The sequence below is a fragment of the Tachyglossus aculeatus genome, chromosome 4 (assembly GCF_015852505.1).
Source record: "Tachyglossus aculeatus isolate mTacAcu1 chromosome 4, mTacAcu1.pri, whole genome shotgun sequence".
Taxonomy (NCBI): Eukaryota; Metazoa; Chordata; class Mammalia; order Monotremata; family Tachyglossidae; genus Tachyglossus; species Tachyglossus aculeatus.
The window spans coordinates 89448600-89471155 of record NC_052069.1 but is presented as its reverse complement, the minus strand read 5'-3'; the positions used below and the strand labels follow the sequence as shown (position 1 = coordinate 89471155).

Here is a 22556-nt window from a genome sequence, read left to right as displayed (position 1 = left end):
AACACGGCCTACTCAGTCAAATCAGTAATAACGTGGAAGCTAATAAGTGGGAATTAAAAAATTAATATTAAAATTATTACCTTAATAATTATTATTAATAACATTATTGATAAAATTATTATTAAAATCGTCATATTAAAATTAATATGAGCCCCAAAAATCATTTAAATCCTCAAATTACTATACAATTTTCGAATTAAATCTTTGTCCAGAGTCTGTTCAACTGGTAACCTTCTTTGTTACCTTTGTTATTAAATCAATCAATCAATCAATCAATCAATAGTATTTGTGGAGTGCTTACTGTGTGAGTGCAGAGCACTATTCTAAGCGCTTAAGAGAGTACAACACAACAGAGTTGGTAGGCACATTCCCGGGGTCCGGGGACTTTAAATTCAGTAGGCCTGCAAGGAAATTACAAAGTACATTATACATTTTTTTTTTCCTTCGCCTGCATTTTGCCACTAAATTAGCACAATTTACCAAAGAAACTCTGAAAAGAATAAAATTCCAGTAAACACATTCTTGATATACAGTACCAGATATGATTTATTTTAACTTTAAGTGGATATTCTTCGAGTACAAAGTACTTAAATTACAATTAAGTATGTACTTTATGTGTTACAACACTGAACCTAAGAATATAACAAATAGCCAGCTGAAAATTTCTTATCGTCTTTTGCTGAATAAAAAAATCTTCAAGACTGTGAGCCCACTGTTGGGTAGGGCCCGTCTCTATGTGTTGCCGACTTGTACTTCCCAAGCGCTTAGTCCAGTGCTCTGCACACAGTAAGCGCTCAATAAATACAATTGAATGAATGAATGACAGAATTCCCTGAAGCCTCAACTTTGTATAATCTTACAAGGAAACAGATCCTTATGGTTTACTTTGTCAACAAATCACTTCATAAAGAGAATTGAAAAGAACCGCTAGAGCTCTTCCTTGGAAAGAGACTAAGGCAAAATCAACCTCCCTTTCCAGGCATTTAGCACCACACTAAATAACATTACCAATTTAAAACTCTTGCTGCAACTGTCATTATCACATCCCAAACGACAGCAGCTGGAAGTTTCAAGCTAGTACTTCCCCTTTTTCAAAGTCCTCCTTAAATATTTTTCAGGTAGGAAGGCTCCAAGCCCGAGGAAGTTGTTTCTGATATTTTCTTTCATTTGAATTAGATGTAAAAAAAACCAAACAAAACCCTTACTGTGTATTTCAAGGGGCCAGCTACTAAGAATTTTCCGATCCTGAGGAGGAAATCGAGAAGTCATAAACGGGTGCCGTTTCCGAAAAACACGAACAGACGAGAAACGTAAGGTGATCTACGGATTTCCCTAACATTGGGCCTATTTTGGATCCAGCCATAGGCTCGTATACAAACTTACTAGGACGAAAACATTCTTGAGATCTAAGATCCCCCAAATTCCGGCTAAGCCCAGCCGTCTAGAGGACGCTGTAGTCGGGAAGATCACGTCGTAGCCGGACTGCCTTCAGCTTCTCCACTTTGATTTTTGCTTTTAGTAGTTCTTCTTCCAGCCGCTGCCTTCTTTTCAAACCATCCCTCTTTTCCTGGACGTAGAGTCCAAATTTTCTTTGATTTTCTAAAATCACCTCATGCTCCTCCTTTAACATCTGCAGGGTCTGCGGATCGTACCCTAATACAGGCCTGAGGCGTTCCCCACTCTCGTGCCTTGAAAAATCATCTCTTCTTGGGATAGAGGACGGCGACAGTGTCATTCTCATATCAACGGAGGAAAGCGAAGGGGAAGGAGATCGCTCCATGACGTGGACCAAGTCAACCTCTTCTCTTTGTTCTAACTCCTCACTCTGATGTGAATCTACTACAATCGGAGGAGGCGGTTTAATATCTTCCTCTTGCTCCAATTCCATCGTAACAGCCGCTGCGACAGGATGGTGATCCAACGTTACCTGCGGTGGACTGGGCCCAGCATATGCATCCTTATCCAGCCTGGCACTGAAGCACACGGAAATATGTTTTAAAATGTAGATCGATTAAAAAAAAAAAAATCAGACACATTTAGTTTGACAGGTTGCTTTTTCAATGCTCGTTATATGGGATTGTTAATTCCTTGAAATGATAGAGCAACTGAGAAAATCATGGATTAAAAAAGCATTTAAATGAGTAACAGTAGCTGGAAACTGAAAACAAATTGCAACCACCCACGTTAGTAATAAAATACAAGTCAAACAAATGGCTTGGGGAAGAGCAAATCATTCCAGATTAATTTCATCTCCCTCTATGAGAAAGTGTAACTCCAAGAAGCCTTTTAATTCTATGCCACATGACATCCAGGTTAGGGAATGATAATAATAATAGTAATAATAATGATGATGATGGTATTTGTTAAGCACTTGCTATGTGGCAAGCACTGCTCTAAGCACTGGATAGGTACAAGTTATTATTATTATGGTATTTGTTAAGCGCTTACTGCGTGCCAGCCACTGTACTAAGCGCTGGGGTGGACACTGGCTAATCGGGTTGGACACAGTCCATGTCCCACAATCTCGATCCCCATTTTACGGCTGAGGTAACTGAGGCACAGAGGAGTGAAGTGACTTGTCCAAGGTCACATAGCAGACGAATGTAATCTGGTAGTCTCTGTCCGCGGGAGGTTCACAGTCAAAGTTTGGGCTTAGCCACACTACTGATAGATGAAGGCATTGCTAGCTTATATCACTGGAAAGAGCCGGGGCTTTGGAGTCAGAGGTCATGGGTTCAAATCCCGGCTCCGCCACTTGTCAGCTGTGTGACTCTGGGCAAGTCACTTCACTTCTCTGGGCCTCAGTTACCTCATCTGTAAAATGGGGATTAAGATAGTGAGTCCCACGTGGGACAACCTGATCGCCTTGTATCCCCCCAGCGCTTAGAACAGTGCTTTGCAGATAGTAAGTGCTTAACAAACACCATCATTATTTTATTATTATGGGAGACATCCAATTTGGGAAGTCATCAAGGCTTTAGGTCAACTTCAGAGATGTTGAATCACGTCCCAGAGGAATTAGCCCTGGGAGCAGTTAATCAATCAATCGGTAGTATTTATTGAGCACTTACTGTGTGCTAGGCAGAACGCTGTACTAAGCGCTTGGGAGAGTAGAGTACAACAGTGAGCAGATACGCTCCTGGCCCACATCGAGCTTGTGAACATCCCCAGGCCATCAGAATTGAGGAGATACTAATCAAAATTGTGGTTGTCGGCGGACAGAAAAACGGCTCTGTACTAGACAAAACTCAGTGGTAACAAGCACAACGTAGAGAGCGCTTCAGGAGAGAAACGGGAGATGGGAAAGACAGGCTAGACGCAAATATAACAGGAGGATTTGGAAGTCATAGTTGGCTAGATGCTGTACATAAATCAGCAGTGGAGTGCCATTACTAAACACAGCAGCAGAGCACTGAATTAATCAACCAGAGTAAGGTTTAAGAAGTAATGCTTCCCCCTAGAAATTTGAAGTTATCTAACCCTAAATCGTATTTTGGTTGCTACCCTTCAAAAAACACCTAGAAAAATGGTAAAGGTGTACAGAAGAGTTATTCCAAAATTACTTTAAAGGTATCAATCAATCCTTAGAATTCACTGCGCACTTACTGTGTGAAAAGCATTGCACCAAGCACTGGGAAAAGCAGAATAAAGGAGTTGGTAGACATGATCCCTGCCCACATGGAGCTGATAGTCTTCAGGGGTATGGAAAATAGATTTTATGTAGCAGGCAAGGGGCCTGTTTAGCCCTGAGAAGGTAAGAATGACTTTCCTGTATATAAGTGATTTTTCTCAAGGGAAATGCTAAGTAGTCATTCTTCATATCCAAGCAAGAGCAATTTGCCTTAAATCAAGCAAGGATGATTTTGGGTTGCAACACAGGAAAAATTTCCTGACTTTTAGGCTAGTAGAAACACTGGAATGGTCTGCCAAGTGAGAATGTGAAATTTCCATAACAACAATAATAATAATAATGGCATTTATTAAGTGCTTACTAGGTGCAAAGCGCTGCTCTAAGCGCTGGGGAAGTTACAAGGTGATCAGGTCCTTGGATTCTTTAAAGAGCACTGATCCCGGGAATGCCTTCGTGATGGGAGCCAATTGTTGGGAAGGGACCATCTCTACATGTTGCCAACTTGTACTTCCCAAGTGCTTAGCACAGTGCTCTGCACACAGTAAGCGCTCAATAAATACAACTGATTGATTGATTGCTCTGCACACAGTAAGCGCTCAATAAATACGACTGAATGAAAGAATGAATGATTCACCTCCCTAAAGGACTCTTCGATTTGGTTCAAATCTATGATTCGACTGAAGTGCTAAAAATATGTACCTAACAGAGTTATTTTATTACATTCTCACTCTCCTTATCTTAGCAAGACTTGGACGCTTAACAAATGCCATCATTATATTATTATTATGGGAAACTGTAGAACTAGTGGAAAGAGCACAGGTCTGAGTGTCAGAGGACCTGGGTTCTAATCCCTGAGCTGCCAGTTGTGTGACCTTGGACTAGTCACTTAACTTCTCTGTGCCTCCACTTTCTCAAATGCAAAATGGGGACTCATATTACTTCTATTTAGACTCATGGGAGACGGGGACTGTGTCCGACCTGATTAACTTGTGTCTCCCCCAGTGCTTAGAACGGTGCTTGACATATAGTAAGTGCTTCACAGATATCATAAAGATAATTAAAAGAGGAAACTACAAAAGCCATGACTTTGTACTTATATTGCACATCATAAGAAGAAGGAGGAAGCTATTACAGAATGTGCAATGTGTGTGAATACACTATGGTTTCCAAGGAGTCGAATAATAATAATAATAATAATAATAATAATGGTATTTGTTAAGTGCTTACTAAGTGCCAGGCACTGTACTAAGCGCTAGGGTGGGTACAAGCAAATCGGGTTGGACACAGTCCCTGTCCCAACTGGGGCTCACAGTCTCAATCCCCATTTTACAGAGGAGGTCACCGAGGCACAGAGAAGTGACGTGACTTGCCCTAGATCACCCAGCAGACAAGGGGCAGAGCCAGGATTAGAACCCAGGCCCTTGCTCTTATTCATTACGCCATGCTGCTTCCCCTAGAACTGTCGCATGCTCCCTCTCTTCCGTAGCGGCCAACTTTTAAGGCAGTTCATTGCTATTTATACCTGCTCTTCAGCACCCACTTTGTGCAAAGCACTATCCTAAACACTCAGAACCTGCAAAAATATATAATCAATCAATTGTATTTATTGAGCGCTTACTATGTGCAGAGCACTGTACTAAGCGCTTGGGAAGTACAAGTTGGCAACATATAGAGACAGTCCCTACCCAACAGTGGGCTCACAGTCTAAAAGGGGGAGGTGAAGACAGTCCCTGCCCTAAGTAATAATAATAATGGCATTTATTAAACGCTTACTATGTTCTCGCTTACTCACTTCTGGACTGTGAGCCCACTGTTGGGTAGGGACCTATATGTTGCCAACTTGTACTTCCCAAGCGCTTAGTACAGTACTCTGCACACAGTAAGTGCTCAATAAATACGATTGAATGAATGAATCAATGTGCAAAGCACTGTTCTAAGAGCTGGGGAGGTTACAAGGTGATGAGGTTGTCCCACAGGGGGCTCACAGTCTTAATCCCCATTTTCCAGATGAGGTAACTGAGGCCCAGAGAATGATGATGATGATGGCATTTATTAAGCGCTTACTATGTGCAAAGCACTGTTCTAAGTGCTGGGGAGGTTACAAGGTGATGGGGCTGTCCCACGGGGGGCTCACAGTCTTAATCCCCATTTGACAGATGAGGTAACTGAGAAGTGAAGTGACTCACCCAAAGTCACACAGCTGACAAGTGGCGGAGCTGGGATTTGAACCCACGACCTCTGACTCCATAGCCCAGGCTCATAATAATAATAATAATAATAATAATGGCATTTATTATTATTATTATTATTATGGCATTTATTAAGCGCTTACTATGTGCAAAGCACTGTTCTAAGCGCTTGGGGCGTTGACAAGGTGATCAGGTTGTCCCACAGGGGGCTCACAGTCAATTCCCATTTTCCAGATGAGGGAACTGAGGCCCAGAGAAGCGAAGTGACTTGCCCGAAGTCACACAGCTGACAAGTGGCGGAGCCGGGATTTGAACCGATGACCTCTGACTCCAAAGCCCGGGCTCTTTCCACTGGGCCACGCTGCTTCTCACTTGGGACCACTTTGGAGACATTCACAAGTCCCTGCTTGTGTTGTATTGGTGTATATTTTTCGATACACACATATTTTTCGATACACACATGCCAATCTTGGGACCGCGAGGGGTTCTTCAACCTGGTTTTCCGGTCGGTTGGTACAGACGACCTTCGAAAGACCATAACCCCCCATCCACAGCGCTACCCCCTACCTGTAAATAAACCCAACCTCCAAGTCTTCTTAAATCTTCTTAAATTCCTTGTGTCAGGGATGTCTAAAACACGTCTCAAACTTCTCCAGCGGTGCCAACGCTCCTTAAACCAGCCCACGGCTCAGGGTGCAGAGCAGGAGCAAGTCAAAACCTAACATGGGGCTCATACCCGCTACAGAGTGCCGAGGATGCCGGCAATCTTTATTCATTCATTCAATCGTATTTATTGAGCGCTTACTACCCCCGAGGTTTAGCAAAGCGCTTTGGCACAAACACCAATGGCGAGGTGTTTGTACATATTTATTACTCTCTTTATAATAATAATAATAATAGGCATTTGTTAAGCGCTTACTATGTGCAAAGCACTGTTCTAAGCGCTGGGGAGGACACAGGGTGATCAGGTTGCCCCACGTGGGGCTCACAGTCTTCATCCCCATTTTACAGATGAGGTAACTGAGGCTCAGAGAAGTTAAGTGACTTGCCCAAGATCACACAGCAGACATGTGGCGGAGCCAGGATTTGAACCCATGACCTCTGACTCCAAAGCCCAGGCTCTTTCCACTGAGCCACGCTGCTTCTTAATCTTATCTTAATCTTTATCTTAATCTTCTTAATCTTCTTTATCTTACATGTACATATCTATTCTATTTATTTTATTTTGTTAGTACGTTTGGTTTTGTTCTCTGTCTCCCCCTTCTAGACTGTGAGCCCGCAGTTGGGTAGGGACTGTCTCCATGTGTTGCTGACTTGTACTTCCCAAGCGCTTAGTACAGTGCTCTGCACACAGTAAGCGCTCAATAAATACGATTGATTGATTGATCAGGGGCTCGGGTCTCAAAAGGTCATGAGTTCTAATCCCGGCTCTGCCACTCGTCTGCTGTGTGACCTTCGGTGAGTGACTTCTCTTCTCTGGGCCTCAGTTACCTCATCTATAAAGTGGGGATGGAGACTGTGAGCCCTACGTGGAACACGGATTGTGTCCAACATGACTTGCATGTAACCATTCCAGCGCTTAATACAGTATCTGGCACATAGTAAGCGCTTAACAAATACCGTAATTATAATTATCATTATTATTATCAATTAATAATGATTAAAGCCTTCCCAGACTGAGCCCCTTCCTTCCTCTCCCCTTCGTCCCCCTCTCCATCCCCCTCATCTTACCTCCTTCCCTTCCCCACTGCACCTGAATATATGTATAGTGTTTGTACATATTTATTCCTCTATTCATTTATTTTACTTGTACATATCTATTCTATTTATTTTATTTTGTTAGTATGTTTGGTTTTGTTCTCTGTCTCCCCCTTTTAGACTGAGCCCACTGTTGGGTAGGGACTTTCTCTATATGTTGCCAACTTGTACTTCCCAAGCGCTTAGTATAGTGCTCTGCACACATTAAGCACTCAATAAACACGACTGATTGATTGATTGATTAAAGGGAAATGACCATTTGTTTTTTCCACTGTTGGGTAGGGACCATCTATGTGTTGCCAACTTGTACTTCCCAAGCGCTCAGTACAGTGCTCTGCACACAGTAAGCACTCAATAAATACGATTGATTGATTGGGAGAATTCACTCAGATTTAGCTGGGTCAGGTTTCTCAAAAATGTGAGATCCTAAGAATTGGCATTTTTCAGCTTCTGAAAATGCCAAGCGTTTGAAATTTTGCATTTTTTCTCTTGGCACGCTATTTTCTGACCTCATTTTCATCCAACACAGGTAAAGAAAAAAGATCTTTTCAACTAATCAACTTAATGGATGAGAGTAGTTTAAAGGTGGGAATATTTCACAAATGGGAATACAAATAATGTACTGTTTGCATGTATTTACTACTCTATTTATTTTATTTATTTTATTGTGTTAATATGTTTTGTTCTCTGTCTCCCCCTTCTAGACTGTGAGCCCACTGTTGGGTGGGGACCGTCTCTCTATGTTGCCAACTTGTACTTCCCAAGCGCTTAGTACAGTGCTCTGCACACAGTAAGCGCTCAATAAATACAATTGAATGAATGACTATGGACTTTATTACTACTACTGCCAATAATAATATTTGTTAAGCACTACTGCGTTATAAGCACCGTCCCAAGTGCTGGGATAAACACAAGTCAACCAGGTCAGACACAGTCTCTGTCCTTTACAGAGCCCACAGTCCAGGTAGGAGAGAGACCAGAAAATGAATCCTCATTTTGCAGATGAGAAAAACGAGGCACAGAAGTGAAGTGACTTGCCCAAGGTCACACAGCGGACAAGTGGCGGAGCTGAGAACAGAACCCAGGTGCTCCGGTTCCCAAGCCCTTGCTCTTTCCATTAGGCCGCAGATGCTCCCTAATACAATCTTCATTAACTATTGCCAATTTGTTGCCAATTTGTACTTCCCAAGCGCTTAATACAGTGCTCTGCACACAGTAAGCACTCAATAAATACGATTGATGATGATGATAACTACTACAGTTACTATTTGGGTTTACTGGTACTGTACTCCAGTTCCTAAGCCCTTGCTCTTTCCATTAGGCCGCAGATGCTCCCTAATACAATTTTCATTAACTACTACACTTACTATTTGGGTTTACTGGTTCTGTGCTCTGCACACAATAAGTGCTCGATAAATACCACCGACTGATTGATCTGACTGACCAGCAGTGATAAAACTATAACGGACAGTAAGCATTTATAAGAGACTGAAAGGAGAGAGAATACATGAGAGGCTTTAGCAATTTTTTAAAATATTCCATCTAACACATTCACTGAAAGTGTCACCACTTGTGGCTGAATTCCAGGGGCCCCTTCATTCAAATGCGCCAAAGGGTTCATCTGCACCAACAACAACAACGGTACTTGGGGTATTTGTTAAGCACTTATTGTGTGCCAAGCACTGTACTAATAATAATAATTGGCATTTGTTAAGCGCTTACTATGTGCAAAGCACTGTTCTAAGCATTGGGGAGCATACAGGGTGATCAGGTTGTCCCACGGGGGGCTCACAGTCTTAATCCCCATTTTCCAGATGAGGTAACTGAGGCCCAGAGAAGTTAAATGACTTGCCCAAGATCACACAGCAGACATGTGGTGGGGTCGGGATTCGAACCCATGACCTCTGACTCCAAAGCCCGGGCTCTTTCCACCGAGCCACGCCGCTTCACTACTAAATGTCCTTTCAATGACTGCGCATTGCTGTAAGTACATTCCTCAAGTTGTTGCCAACTTGTACTCCCCAAGCGCTTAGTCCAGTGCTCTGCACACAGTAAGCGCTCAATACGATTGATGATGATGATTCCTCAAAATGATAATTTTCATTAGCTTCGCGGAAAGACATGTATTCTCTTCAAAATAAAGGCATTTTCTGGTCATCCCTTCCCCCGCACGAAAATCTGCAACGAATTCAACTAAGCACAGGGGTAGATACTAGATAAACTAGTATCCCCCTTTTAGACTGTGAGCCCACTGTTGGGTAGGGACTGTCTCTATGTGTTGCCAATTTGTACTTCCCAAGCGCTTAGTACAGTGCTCTGCACATAGTAAGCGCTCAATAAATACGATTGATTGATTGATTAAACTAGTCCCACACAGAGGTCTCAGTCTAAGTAGGAAGGCAAACGGTTATTGAATCCCTATTTTGCAGATGAGGGAACGGAGGCACGGAGAATAATAATATTAATAACTACCTCATCTCTCCGGTGGCTCATGGCTTCAACTATCACCTCCATGCAGATGACAGCCAAATCTACATCTCCAGCCCTAATCTCTCTCCCTCTCCGCAGTCTTGCATTTTCTCCCGCCTTCAAGCCATCTCTACTTGGGTTTCTTTCCATCTCCTCCAGCTTAATATGTTCAAAACTGAGCTCCTTATCTTCCCACCCAAACCCTGCCCTCCCCATCACTGTAGATAATAATAATAATAATAATAATAATAATGGCATTTGTTAAGCACTTACTATGGGCAAAGCACTGTTCTAAGGGCTGGGGAGGATACAAGGTGATCAGGTTGTCCCGCAGGGGGGCTCACAGTCAATCCCCACTTTACAGATGAGGGAACTGAGGCCCAGCGAAGTGAAGTGACTTGCCCAAAGTCACACAGCTGACAGTTGGCAGAGCCAGGATTACCCTTCTTGTCTCACAATCCGGTTTCTCTGGCATTTTCCTCAACTCACCTCACTCATTCAACCCACATATTCTATCCATCGTTAAATGCTGTCGGCTCCACCTTCACAACATCACTAAAATGTGCCCTTTTCTCTCCATCCAAACTGATTTATTTTATTTGTACATATTTATTCCATTTATTTTATTTTGTTAATATGTTTTGTTGTCTGTCTCCCCCTTCTAGACTGTGAGCCCGCTGTTGGGCAGGGACCGTCTCTAGATGTTGCCAACTTGGACTTCCCAAGCGCTTAGTCCAGTGCTCTGCGCACAGTAAGCGCTCAATAAATACGATTGAATGAATGAACGATTGAATGAATACAATCACTTATCCTCTTCCACCTTGATTACTGTATCAGCCTCCTTGCTGACCTCCCAGCCTCTTGTCTCTCCGGTCCATACTTCGCTCTGCTGCCTGGATCATTGTTTTTTTTCTACAAAAACATTCGAGACATGTTTCCCCACTCCTCAGGAACCTCCAGTGGTTGCCCATCCACCTCCGCATCAAACCAAAACTCCTCACCATTGGCTACGTCACCTTGCCACTCTCTTACTACAACCCAGCCCTCACTTAGCTTCTCTAATCAATCGTATTTATCTAATAATAATGGCATTTTAATAATGGCATTTATTAAGCGCTATGTGCAAAGCACTGTTCTAAGCGCTAATACTAAACCTTCTAACTGTACCTCAATCTCATCTATCTCACCGCCGACCCCTGCCCACGTCCCACCTCTGGCCTGGAATGCCCTCTCTCCCCAAATCCGACAGACAATTGCTTTCCCCTCCCAAAAAGCCTTATGGAAGGCATGTCTCCTCCAAGAGGCCTTCCCTGATTAAGTCCTCATTTCCTCTTTTCCCACTCCCCTCTGCGTTGCCCCTTTATTCATCCCCCCTCCCTGCCCCAACAGCACCTATGTCCGTATCTGTCATTTACTTATTTATATTAATGTCTGTCTTCCCCACTTGGCTTTAAGCTCGTTGTGGGCAGGGAATTACATCTGCTTATTGCTGCATTGTACTCTCCCAAGTGCAGTGCTCTGCGCACAGTAAGCACTCAATAAATGCAAATGAATTAATAAGGAATCGCAGTGAAATAATAATAATAATGGTACTTGTTAAGTGCTTACTATGTGCAAGGCACTGTTCTAAGCGCTGGGGAGGTTACAAGGTCATCAGGTTGTCCCACGGGGGGATCACAGTCTTAATCCCCATTTTACAGATGAAGTAACTGAGGAACAGAGAATAATAATAATAATAATAATAGCATTTGTTAAGCACTTACTATGTGCAAAGCACTGTCCTAAGCGCTGGGGAGGTTACAAGGTGATTATTACAAGGTTATAATAATAATAATAATAATGGTATTTAAGTGCTTACAATGTGCAAAGCACTGTTCTAAGCGCCGGGGGGGTTACAAGGTGATCAGGTTGTCCCACGGGGGGATCACAGTTTTAATCCCCATTTTACAGATGAGGTAACAGGCGAAGAGAAGTTAAGTAACTTGCCCAACGTCACACAGCTGACAGTTGGCGGAGCCGGGATTAGAACCCACGGCCTTTGACTCCAAAGCCCGGGCTCTTTCCACTGAGCCACGCTGCTTCTCATAATCATAACCCACACTTAGGAGTTCAGAGGGTAATTATTCCATTTGGATTCCTGGGGTCCTTTCTACCAATCCTTTCTGGCTGTCAGTCACATGGGACAAGGACTGCGTCCAACCTGATTTGCTTGTATCCACCCCAGTGCTTACTACAGTGTCTGGCACATAGTAGGCACTTAAATATCTTATCTTAAATATCTTATGTTGCCAACTTGTACTTCCCAAGCGCTTAGTACAGTGCTCTGCATACAGTAAGCGCTCAATAATTACAACTGATCTTAGAGAGGCAGCGTGGCATAGTGGAAAGACATGGGTTCTAATCCCACCTGTGACCTTGGGCAAGCCACTTCTCCGTGCCACAGTGACCTCATCTGTAAAACGGGGATTAAGACTGTGAGCCCCAGATGGGACAACCTGACTGCCTTGCATACTCCCCAGCGCTTAGAACAGAGCTTGGCACACAGTAAGCGCTTAAGAGAAGCAGCGTGGCTCAATGGAAAGAGCCCGGGCTTTGGAGTCAAAGGTCATGGGTTCGAATCCCGGCTCCACCACATGTCAGCTGTGTGACCTTGGGCAAGTCACTTAACTTCTCTGAGCCCCAGTTCCCTCATCTGTCAAATGGGGATTAAGACTGTGAGCCCCACGTGGGACAAGCTGATCACCTTGTATCCCCCCAGCGCTTAACAAATGCCATCATTATTATTAACAAATGCCATCATTATTATGTTACTACCACACGGAACCACAGCAAAGGAAAGAAAAGCAGACGAAGCTCAGATCAATCAGTTGCATTCCCTATTAACAGCTCTGCTAAAAGTTAACGTAAGGCATTGAAACTAATGGATAATTAACATGGCTAATATTGAAAGGTGGGAATATTACAGTTTCAAGGAATCAGAGAGCTACAAGGAACCCTGAATCCTACCCTTCACCATCCAAGCAGATGAATGATTAATCGAACTAACCTGGAGAGAGGGCTGCCTATTCTTTTATTAATACTTTCCGAGATGGAAAGCCCCACCATCTCCTCCTGTGGCACTTTTACAGACAAGAAATTCTTCCTTACAAACAAGAAATTCTTCCTTACAAACAGCCAAATAGGGAATTCCTTTCCTTGTACTCCTCTGTGAAAAATCACCACTTGTGGCTAAATTCCAGGGGCCCCTTCATTCAAACGCTCCAAAGGGTTCATCCGCACTAATAACAACAACGATACTTGGGGCATTTGTTAAGCACTTATTGTGTGCCAAGCACTGTACTAAGCACAGGGGTAGACAGAAGATAAACTGGTCCCACACAGAGCTCACAGTCAAAGCAGGAAGGCACTTACTGAATCTCTATTTTGCAGATGAGGAAATGGAGGCACAGAGAATAAGAATAATAATGGCATTTATTAAGCGCTTACTATGTGTAAAGCACTGTTCTAAGCGCTGGGGAGGTTACAAGGTGATCAGGTTGTCCCACGGGGGGCTCAGTCAATCCCCATTTTACAGATGAGGTAACTGAGGCCCAGAGAAGTGAAGTGACTTGCCCAAAGTCACACAGCTGACAAGTGGCGGAGCCGGGATTTGAACCCATGACCTCTGACTCCAAAGCCCGGGCTCCTTCCACTGAGCCATGCTGCTTCTCAATTAAATATCATTAACTGTTTGCTTGATTAGAGACCTTTCTCCTCCTCCTGGTTTAGATATCTACTACTGACTCCTACCAAGAAGTTGCTAGTATTTTTTTCCCCTTTCACTTAACCCGGAGAGTTTCTACTTGCTGATCTCCTTGTATTTTGTGGGCCTCTGGGCACATTAAATGCAAGCATCCAAATCCCATATACATTAATAATGCATTTTCAATCTTGAATTACATACAATGTTCCACTTTAGTCCTCACACTTTTAAAAATGGATGAAAACAGAAACAGAAAGCGGTATCTAAGGGGCAAAAACAGAGTAGACCCTTAATTAAAGGCACTTAGATTTGGTGTTGCCCAGGTATAAATTCTACCTTTACTAGGAGGAGATTTAAAAAAACCAAACACTCGTTGTGGCCAGGCAATGTGCCTGTTGTACTGCTGTACTGAACTCTCCTAAGAGCTCAGTACAGTTCCGCTCACTGCTAGCGCTCCATAAATACGACTAATAAATACCACTTGATATGGGGTACGGAAATACGATGACAGATGTATAAAAAGTAGGGTAAATTTCACAGAGTGCCGAAATCAGGCTTAGAAATATTTGTAAACATGCTATTTGCGTTACAACGAAAAGCAAGATGGCATTTGATAAGAGAACTGTTTTTAAAGTTGCAAAAATTTTAATTGGAGTTCTTTTCTGTGGGGTATTAGGGGAAATCAATGATTATATTTAACATTTAGATTATATAAAACCAACATCCAAAAATCAGAAAATAGGATAACATCTACATGAGCAAATCAAGACTAACCGAAAGACTTAAATTAAAAAAAAAATTAAAAGCGAGAGGAAAAAGTAGAGAGAAAATGACAGAAGAGAAAGAAATTAATTAGATGGGAACAGCTTCACTTGGATTAGTTTACAAAAATCTGAATTGTAGTCCTAAAACAAAATAAATTATGTCAAAGCATGCATTTTAAATAGCCCATTTCACACATAATTACGATGGAAAGGAGGACACGTTTACACGTTTTAAACACTCAATTTGGAAAAGTAAATAAACTCCTTTTCCTTCAAGCAATAATGGCTTCCCAAAATGTTATTTGACAGAAAGCACATTTCACCACCCAGCCTCGAATGAGTTAATAGTAAAGCTCAGACTATCACATAGTTACTATCATTTCTTGTCCAAAAGAAACAGCATTCTGCATGAATAAAACATTGGAAATCCAGGTCGCTAATTACTATTTGTTTCCCCTGTGAAGAGGGTAACAATCAAAGTATACCTTCTAATTTGGGCCTGTATTTCAAAGCATCATTTCTTCGTGGCTTTAAGCAGGAAGGATTCTCTGCTAACAAACAGGTTTTAAGGCTTCTACACATTTCTCTTCACTTGGGGTGCTATTTTTAAACTATCTGGCTTGTGAGGATTTAGGCATTTGTTCTCGTTCTGTTCATTTTAATCGGCAGCACCCTGAATCATCATCATCAATCGTATTTATTGAGCGCTCACTGTGTGCAGAGCACTGTACTAAGGGCTTGGGAAGTACAAATTGGCAACACGTAGAGACAGTCCCTACCCAACGGTGGGCTCACAGTTTAAAACGGACCAATGTGTGCCCCAGGACCCAGCTTTTCCTGGAAAACTTAGCTGCTCTGCTGACCAAACGGTATTCAATGAATATAAAGCCGGGTTTATTATTTTTCCCCCGCTCACTACAAAAGATCTCTTAATCTGGGGGGTGTCAGTTTGGTTTTCTTCTGCCTCCTTAAAAACAGCTACCTCTATATGTTGCCAACTTCTACTTCCCAAGCGCTTAGTACACTGCTCGGCACACAGCGCTCAATAAATACGACTGAATGATTAATTAATTTACCTGGCAAGCAACGCGTTTGGGGTTTACAATTCCTGACTCAATGGGGGAAGAGTGCTGTGAAGTTTGATTGGGAGGATATGCCTTTAATAGCAGGCTACAGGGAATTTGGAGGAAAAGTCACCAAAAAAGTGCCAGATATTAACAAAGTAGACTTTTCCCTCCAGGGCCTAGGTTCCAGTTTCGATCTGGCGGTAGATTTACGACCCCGCTTTAAATACCTAGGCCTCCACCACCCGGTTTAACTAAACTAAACTTGATTGGGGCCCTCTTTGACCCTAAAGAAGCAACTGTATTTGCGCGCCTGCTTACAGGGAAGTTGTAAGTCAGACATTTCCTCCCTAAGCCACGTAAGAGAGCTCCCACGCTGCCTGACTTAAGCTTAGACGAAAACTAGGCAATCGCTCGCTGCAAGGACTGTAAAAAAAAAAAAAATAATAACTTCTACCTTGCGGGCTTCACAGTCTCAGTAGCAACCTTCCTTTTCTTCATGCCCTCTTGTCCCCTGCCAACTCCCCATCGTTAGCAATACCCGTAAGGAGCTGGGGCACGTCTGGGGAGAATAAGGCAGGTGGAGAAGGAAAAGGATCTCTCCCTGTTGGCTCGGTAAGGCTGAGTTCACACCAGTCCCCTAAGTCGTATTTATTTTTGAACGTTCAGAAGTTCCAGCGCCGGGGGAAGATACACTTCCCAAATGTTAAAAATCGGAACTTTAAAAAAGGATGCCTGCCGGCGAGAGAGCCCCGTCCCCCTGCTCCAACTTTACATAAGATGCAAAACGGCAAGCCCCAGAGCAGGAAATCGAGCACGCTATTCAGTACCTTAAATGGAAGAAAAGGGGCATTTCTTTTAACCACCGCCGAAGTAACCTAATAGCAGAGGTGGTAAAGGGGGTGGGCTAAAGTTACGATTTCCCACTCCTTCCCCCAACCCTCGTCGCCCGGAGACCGAACAAGGGCTGCTAAAAAAAAAAAAAAAAAAGGCAATACAGCTAACAATGAGCCCAGAAAGAGACAACAAATCGACGAAATGCCCCGGTGAAAACAACAGACTCCAAGGAGAGCCAACTCACTCTTTTCATCTGGAGCCCAGCCCGGGAGTTAGGAGGAGCCACCCTTTCATTCATTCATCTCTACTGAGCGCTTACTGCGTGCACAGCACCTGGGGAAGCACAAAAGTCATTCCTGCGGATGGAAGGAAACCGAACCTTACCTCGGCCCGCTAGTCCTTCCAAGACAGGCGCTGGAAATCTGGGGGACCATCTCCACAACTTTCTTGGTGGGCTCGGAAACGCCGCTTTCGGCCTCCCTCTGCTGCAGGAGCTCGTGCTTGGCATTTTCCTTGAGCCTTTTGTAGAGGGTGCGCAGGCCCTGGGCCGTGCGGGGCGGGCGGTCGACCCTGACGGCGTTGTAGTGATCCGCTATGAGGTCCCAACATTTGTTCTTCTCCACTATCACCGAGTGCTTGTTGGTGTGCTCCTCCAGGATTTTCACGTACGGCTTCACCAGCTTTAGCAGGTCCAGCTTTTCGGATAAGGTGAAATTGGAAGACCGGGCCTTGCCCACCATTGTTAGCTCCGAATTAAGTCGGTGGGTTCCGGCCGCCACCATGCAGTCTCCGGCTCGGCTCGTTTTTCCACCGGCGGAAATAAATCGGGCCTAACTAGGCTGATCTCATTTAGGCCCCCGCCTACAGGGGAGGGCTTATTAAAATTCCTCCAAGCTTAGGCTGACGCAGGTTCAGGAAATCTGCTTAAGCCGGGCCTGACCTACATAAGGCTCCGGGCCCCGCTATTTGTCAAGACGACAGTTCTGGGGAGGGTTTAAATCCGCCGAAATTTTAAAGAGCAGCGGGACCGGCTGCTAAAAAAAAAAAAAAAAAAGAAAAACAAAAAAACACCTGGTTTGGTGAGGAGGGGAGACGCTCTCGCACGTGAAACGGCTGTGCAGGAATAATGACATGAAAGCAACGGCTGGGATGGAGAATTTACTTGCAAAGATGACGAGGGACGGAGAAATGAAAAACTGGCAAGATGCCGTACTTCCCAAGCGCTTAGTACAGTGCTCTGCACACGGTAAGCGCTCAATAAATACGATTGATTGATTGATCTCTGTGGCGAGGGGAGAGATATCGTTGTTCCAGGGCTGCTGCTGCTAGACTCTCACAGTATTTGCATGATGCTAGTCCCACTGTCAATCAGGAACTAAATATCCTCTAGCTGGTTAGGTTTCACCCGGCCTCAAAGACTTTGCAGGAAAGCTGAGCTTCTCCTACATTTTACACTGTTTTGAGCTCCTCTGACGTGTTTTCAGCTGGCCTTTCGGGCGATGACGGTCGCCAGGCGATTAATAAGTGCATCTTGCTCTGTTTGGATCTCTGAAAGCACGTCCTGCTCATCTTAGGACGGGTTGATCGTTCACAGGGTGCAAAAACAGCCAATTCAAACTTCGGGACGGCTGCGGTTGCTAATGCCTTTAAGGCACTGGGTTCGCTCCCTTTGGATCCTGCTGTACCCCGGGGGTTCGGGGCCCAGAAATATCAGCCAGTCATCGGGGCAAATTTGTCACGCTAAGTAAGAGGACAAAAAGGGAGCGAGTTTTATTGAAAGGGGAGTGGAGACCGAGAGGGCGAAGTCTGAAAAGAGACACTGCTTAGGCCTCTTTTCAGGCCTGCCTAGAAACTCACATTTGGCTGGAGACCTGTGCTGAACAAGGCAGAGAATCCAACTCAAAAAGTTGTGGGGGGATCGTCTCCACTGCCCCCACTGACTGCCACCTATGACCACAGTGTGAGTCCAGATTATATTGGGCCTTCGCCTTTTCAAGGAACTAAACACACACACACACAAAAAAAAAAAAAAAAAATTCAAATCCCAGTTAAAACGGTTCCGCAGACAGTAAACGCGGGGCTTAATAACCACAGGGTCATGGTTCAATTAGTATTACACTCAGTTCCGTTTCCGGACAAACTACAGCGCGGCAGGGGTTGACGACACTCCAAACACAGACTGAAATTATCACGCAACACGGATCGTGATCACATTTCTACCTGAGATTGTTCGTTCGTTCATTCAATCGTATTTATTGAAAGCTTAATTTGTGCAGGGCACTCTGCCAAGCGCTTGGAAAGTACAATTCGGCAACAAAGAGAGACAATCCCTACCCAATGGGCTCACAGTCTCACAGCTTCGGTACAATATCAACTTGGGAAAAGAGGATATAATAATAATGATAATGATGGTATGTCTTAAGTGCTTACTATGTGCAAAGCACTGTTCTAAGCGCTGGGGAGGTTACAAGGTGATCAGGTTGTCCCATGGGGGACTCACAGTTTTAATCCCCACTTTACAGATGAGGTAACTGAGGCACAAAGAAGTGAAGTGACTTGCCCAAAGTCACACAGCTGACATCTGGCAAAGATATATGTATATATATATAGGTATATATACCCACACCTATATATATATAGACATATGTATATATATACATAAAGATATGTGTATATATCTGTACATATTTATTACTCTATTTTACTTGTACCTATCTATTCTATTTATTTTATTTTGTTAGTATGTTTGGTTTTGTTCTCTGTCTCCCCCTTCTAGACTGTGAGCCTGCTGTTGGGTAGGGACTGTCTCTAGATGTTGCCAGCTTGTACTTCCCAAGCACTTAGTACAGTGCTCTGCACACAGTAAGCGCTCAATAAATACGATTGATTGATTGATCTGGTGGAGCTGGGGTTTGAACCCATGACCTCTGACTCCAAAGCCCGGGCTCTTTCCACTGAGCCACACTGCTTCTCCAACAACGCATTTCCAGCTCTGTCTAAATCACTTACACACCAACCCTAAGAGCCAGAAGTGGAACTGCACATGTGGAGGAAGCTGAGCCCCATTCCCTTCCAATCCCAGAGGAAAAGACATGGCCCTTAGTACAGTGCTCTGCACACAGTAAGCGCTCAATAAATACAATTGATTGAATAAGTGACCCGTAGCTAAGCAGGAGGACTCTGGAGGACTTCTCCCCCTTTTAGACTGTGAGCCCACTGTTGGGTAGGGACTGTCTCTATATGTTGCCAACTTGTACTTCCCAAGCGCTTAGTACAATGTTCTGCACACAGTAAGCGCTCAATAAATACGATTGATTGATTGGGTAACTGTCAGATGTGGCCTCGCACCTGGAGAAGAGAGAGCGGCCACCAACACATGTGAAAAGGTTCAGAATATTTACCGGTCCAGGTTGCTCCCGATTAGAGGTAGGTATTAGCGGCTACCAAGGGGGCTGCAAAGTTTTGCTTCGTTTTCAAAATTTATAAAAGGAACCTGCTGCCTCTGCTACTGCATTTCACAACTACGGGTTGATTTCCAACACACAGTACAATTTCAAAGAGTAAATATACCAAACTTAAGAATTTGAAATATAAATACAGCATTTGAGGATGCCAATCGACAGTAACGACAGGTCTCTAACTATATATGGAGAAATGCGGGAACCCAAACAAAAGAAAACTCATGAATGTCTTTTTTGTGTTTTTTTTTTAATGGTATTTGCTTTGCACACAGTAAGCATTCAATAAATATGATTAAACGAAGCACTTAATATGTGCCAGGCACTGTACTAAACTCACTTTGGGGCAGGGAATGTGCCCATTGATTGTTTTTTATGGCATTTCTTTATTTGTTTATTTATTTATTAAGTGCAAAGCACTGCTCTATTTATTTATTAAGTGCAAAGCACTGCTCTAAACGCCGGGGAGGTTACAAAGTGATCAGGTTGTCCCACGTGGGGTTCACAGTCCTTAACACCATTTTACAGATGAGGTGACTGAGGCACAGAGAAGTTAAGCGACTTGCCCAAAATCACACAGCTGACAATTGGCAGAGCCAGGATTTGAACCCATGACCTCTGACTCCCAAGCCCGGGCTCTTTCCACTAAGCGCTTATTACAATGCTCTACACACAGTAAGCACTCAGCAAATACTATTCAATGAATGAATGAGCACAATACAATCCTGTTGGACACGGTCCCTGTTCCACATAGGACTCACAGTCCTAATCCCTGTTTTTCAGATGAGGCGACTGAGGCACAGAGCAGTTAAATGACTTGCCCAAAGTCACACAGCAGAGAAGTAGCAGAGCTGAGATTAGAACCCAAGTCCTCTGACTCCCAAGCCTGTGTCCGGTCCACTGGGCCAAGCTGATTCTCCTAACTTCTTCGAACGGTTTGCCTACTTCTGCCTCAAACATCAGGAAAACGTCAGTACTGTTGGAAACCCAGACCGTGATTCATTCATTCACTCGTATTTATTGAGCGCTTCCTGTGTGCAGAGCACTGTACTAAGCGCTTGGGAAGTCCAAGTTGCCAACATATAGAGACGGCCCCTAACCAACATTTTACTTGTACATATTTACTATTCCATTTATAAGCGTGTGGTCATTCATTCATTCATTCACTCGTATTTAATGAGCACTTCCTGTGTGCAGAGCACTGTACTAAGCGCTTGGGAAGTCCAAGCTGGCAACATGTAGAGACGGTCCCTAACCAACATTTTACTTGTACATATTTACTATTCCATTTATAAGCTTGTGGTCATTCATTCATTCATTCACTCGTATTTATTGAGCGCTTCCTGTGTGCAGAGCACTGTACTAAGCGCTTGGGAAGTCCAAGTTGGCAACATATAGAGACGGTCCCTAACCAACATTTTACTTGTCCATATTTACTATTCCATTTATAAGCGTGTGGTCATTCATTCATTCATTCACTCGTGATAAGCAAAAGTTAATTGGGGAGGGAGTTCTATGAGAGAACAAGTTGAAAGTTACTTATAAAAGTTGATTTTGTAAGCTTCATATTTCTTGTACTCTCTTAAAAGATGAAATAGAAGAGATTTAATCATTCATTCATTCAATCGTATTTATTGAGCGCTTACTGTGTGCAGAGCACTGTACTAAGCGCTTGGGAAGTATAAGTCAGCAACACATAGAGACGGGCCCTACCCAACAGCGGGCTCACAGTCTAGAAGGGGGAGACAGACAGCAAAACAAAACATATAAACCAAATAAAATAAATAGAATAAATGGGGACCGTCTCTGTATGTTGCCGACTTGTACTTCCCAAGCGCTTAGTACAGTGCTCTGCACACAGTAAGCGCTCAATAAATACGATTGAATGAATGAATGAATAAATATGTACAAGTGAAATAGAGTAATAAATCTGTACAAACATGTATACATATACAGTCGTATTTATTGAGTGCTTACTGTGTGCAGAGCACTGTACTAAGCGCTTGGGAAGTACAAGTCGGCAACATAGAGAGACGGTCCCTATTCATTCATGACTTAAAAATGTTTGAATGTGTAAAAATGTGGACAAAAGCATTTTCACTTTGGGGTAAAACAAAAGGATTAAGACTGTTTCACAACTATTCAAATGGGTTATTTTCTGCTAAGTAGCTATTAAAATGAAGGATTGGCCACTCGAGCAGTTGAAACTATGAATGTAAATTCTGTTACTGATTAAAATTTTACAAATCTCAAAGCAGTTTCAAATTACTATATTCCATTTTATTAATTCTTACTGCTTTTGTTTGCCAAGCCTGTGATTTACACACAGAAAAAATGCTGTGTGGTTTGCCCTTCTTTGGAAAGAAATGATGATAGGCAGCTAAAGGGATCCCATACTGGTAATCATTTTTAAAGGCATTATTGTGAAATTACTCCTTTTATAAGATTGAAGCTAATTTAAATAATAATAACAATAATAATGGTATTTGTTAAGCACTTACTATGTGCCAACCACCGTTCTAAGAGCTGGGGTAAATGCAAGGTAATCGGATTGGACACAGTCCCTGTCCCACATGGGGCTCATAGCTTTAATCCCCATTTTACAGTGAGGTAACAGGCACAGAGAAGTTAAGTAACTAGCCAA

At 43.3% G+C, this 22556-nt stretch overlaps 2 protein-coding genes across 3 annotated transcripts in view; both read right to left on the bottom strand.

Annotated features, from left to right (window-relative positions):
- The window catches only part of RAD54B (RAD54 homolog B), a 102941-nt gene that overhangs the window by 49660 nt on the left and 30725 nt on the right, over positions 1 to 22556 (bottom strand). Inside the window, exon 1 of one of the 2 annotated variants that reach the window (XM_038744684.1) lies at positions 16839 to 17045. The exons of the other annotated variant lie outside the window; for it this stretch is intronic. Within the exon in view, the coding sequence (XP_038600612.1) occupies positions 16839 to 16962 (124 nt within the window). The 5' untranslated portion in view covers positions 16963 to 17045. Of the gene's footprint in view, positions 1 to 16838; positions 17046 to 22556 lie in introns of those variants that run through there. 2 annotated transcript variants of the gene reach the window in all.
- On the bottom strand, positions 797 to 16278 carry LOC119926583 (fibrinogen silencer binding protein). The gene is made up of 2 exons (XM_038744687.1): positions 16075 to 16278; positions 797 to 1973 (listed from the first exon to the last, which is right to left on the bottom strand). The coding sequence occupies exons 1-2, from the start codon at positions 16116 to 16118 to the stop codon at positions 1442 to 1444; spliced, it is 576 nt and encodes a 191-aa protein (XP_038600615.1). The 5' UTR covers positions 16119 to 16278; the 3' UTR covers positions 797 to 1441.

Bases quoted from the DNA above. Each gene is read 5' to 3' on its own strand.
- LOC119926583 (XM_038744687.1), bottom strand. From the start codon at position 16,118: ATGAAGAAAAGGAAGGTTGCTACTGAGACTGTGAAGCCCGCAAG. The intron at 1,974-16,074 runs GTAGAAGTTATT...CGTGTGCTTCAG, and splicing joins GAGACTGTGAAGCCCGCAAG to TGCCAGGCTGGATAAGGATG.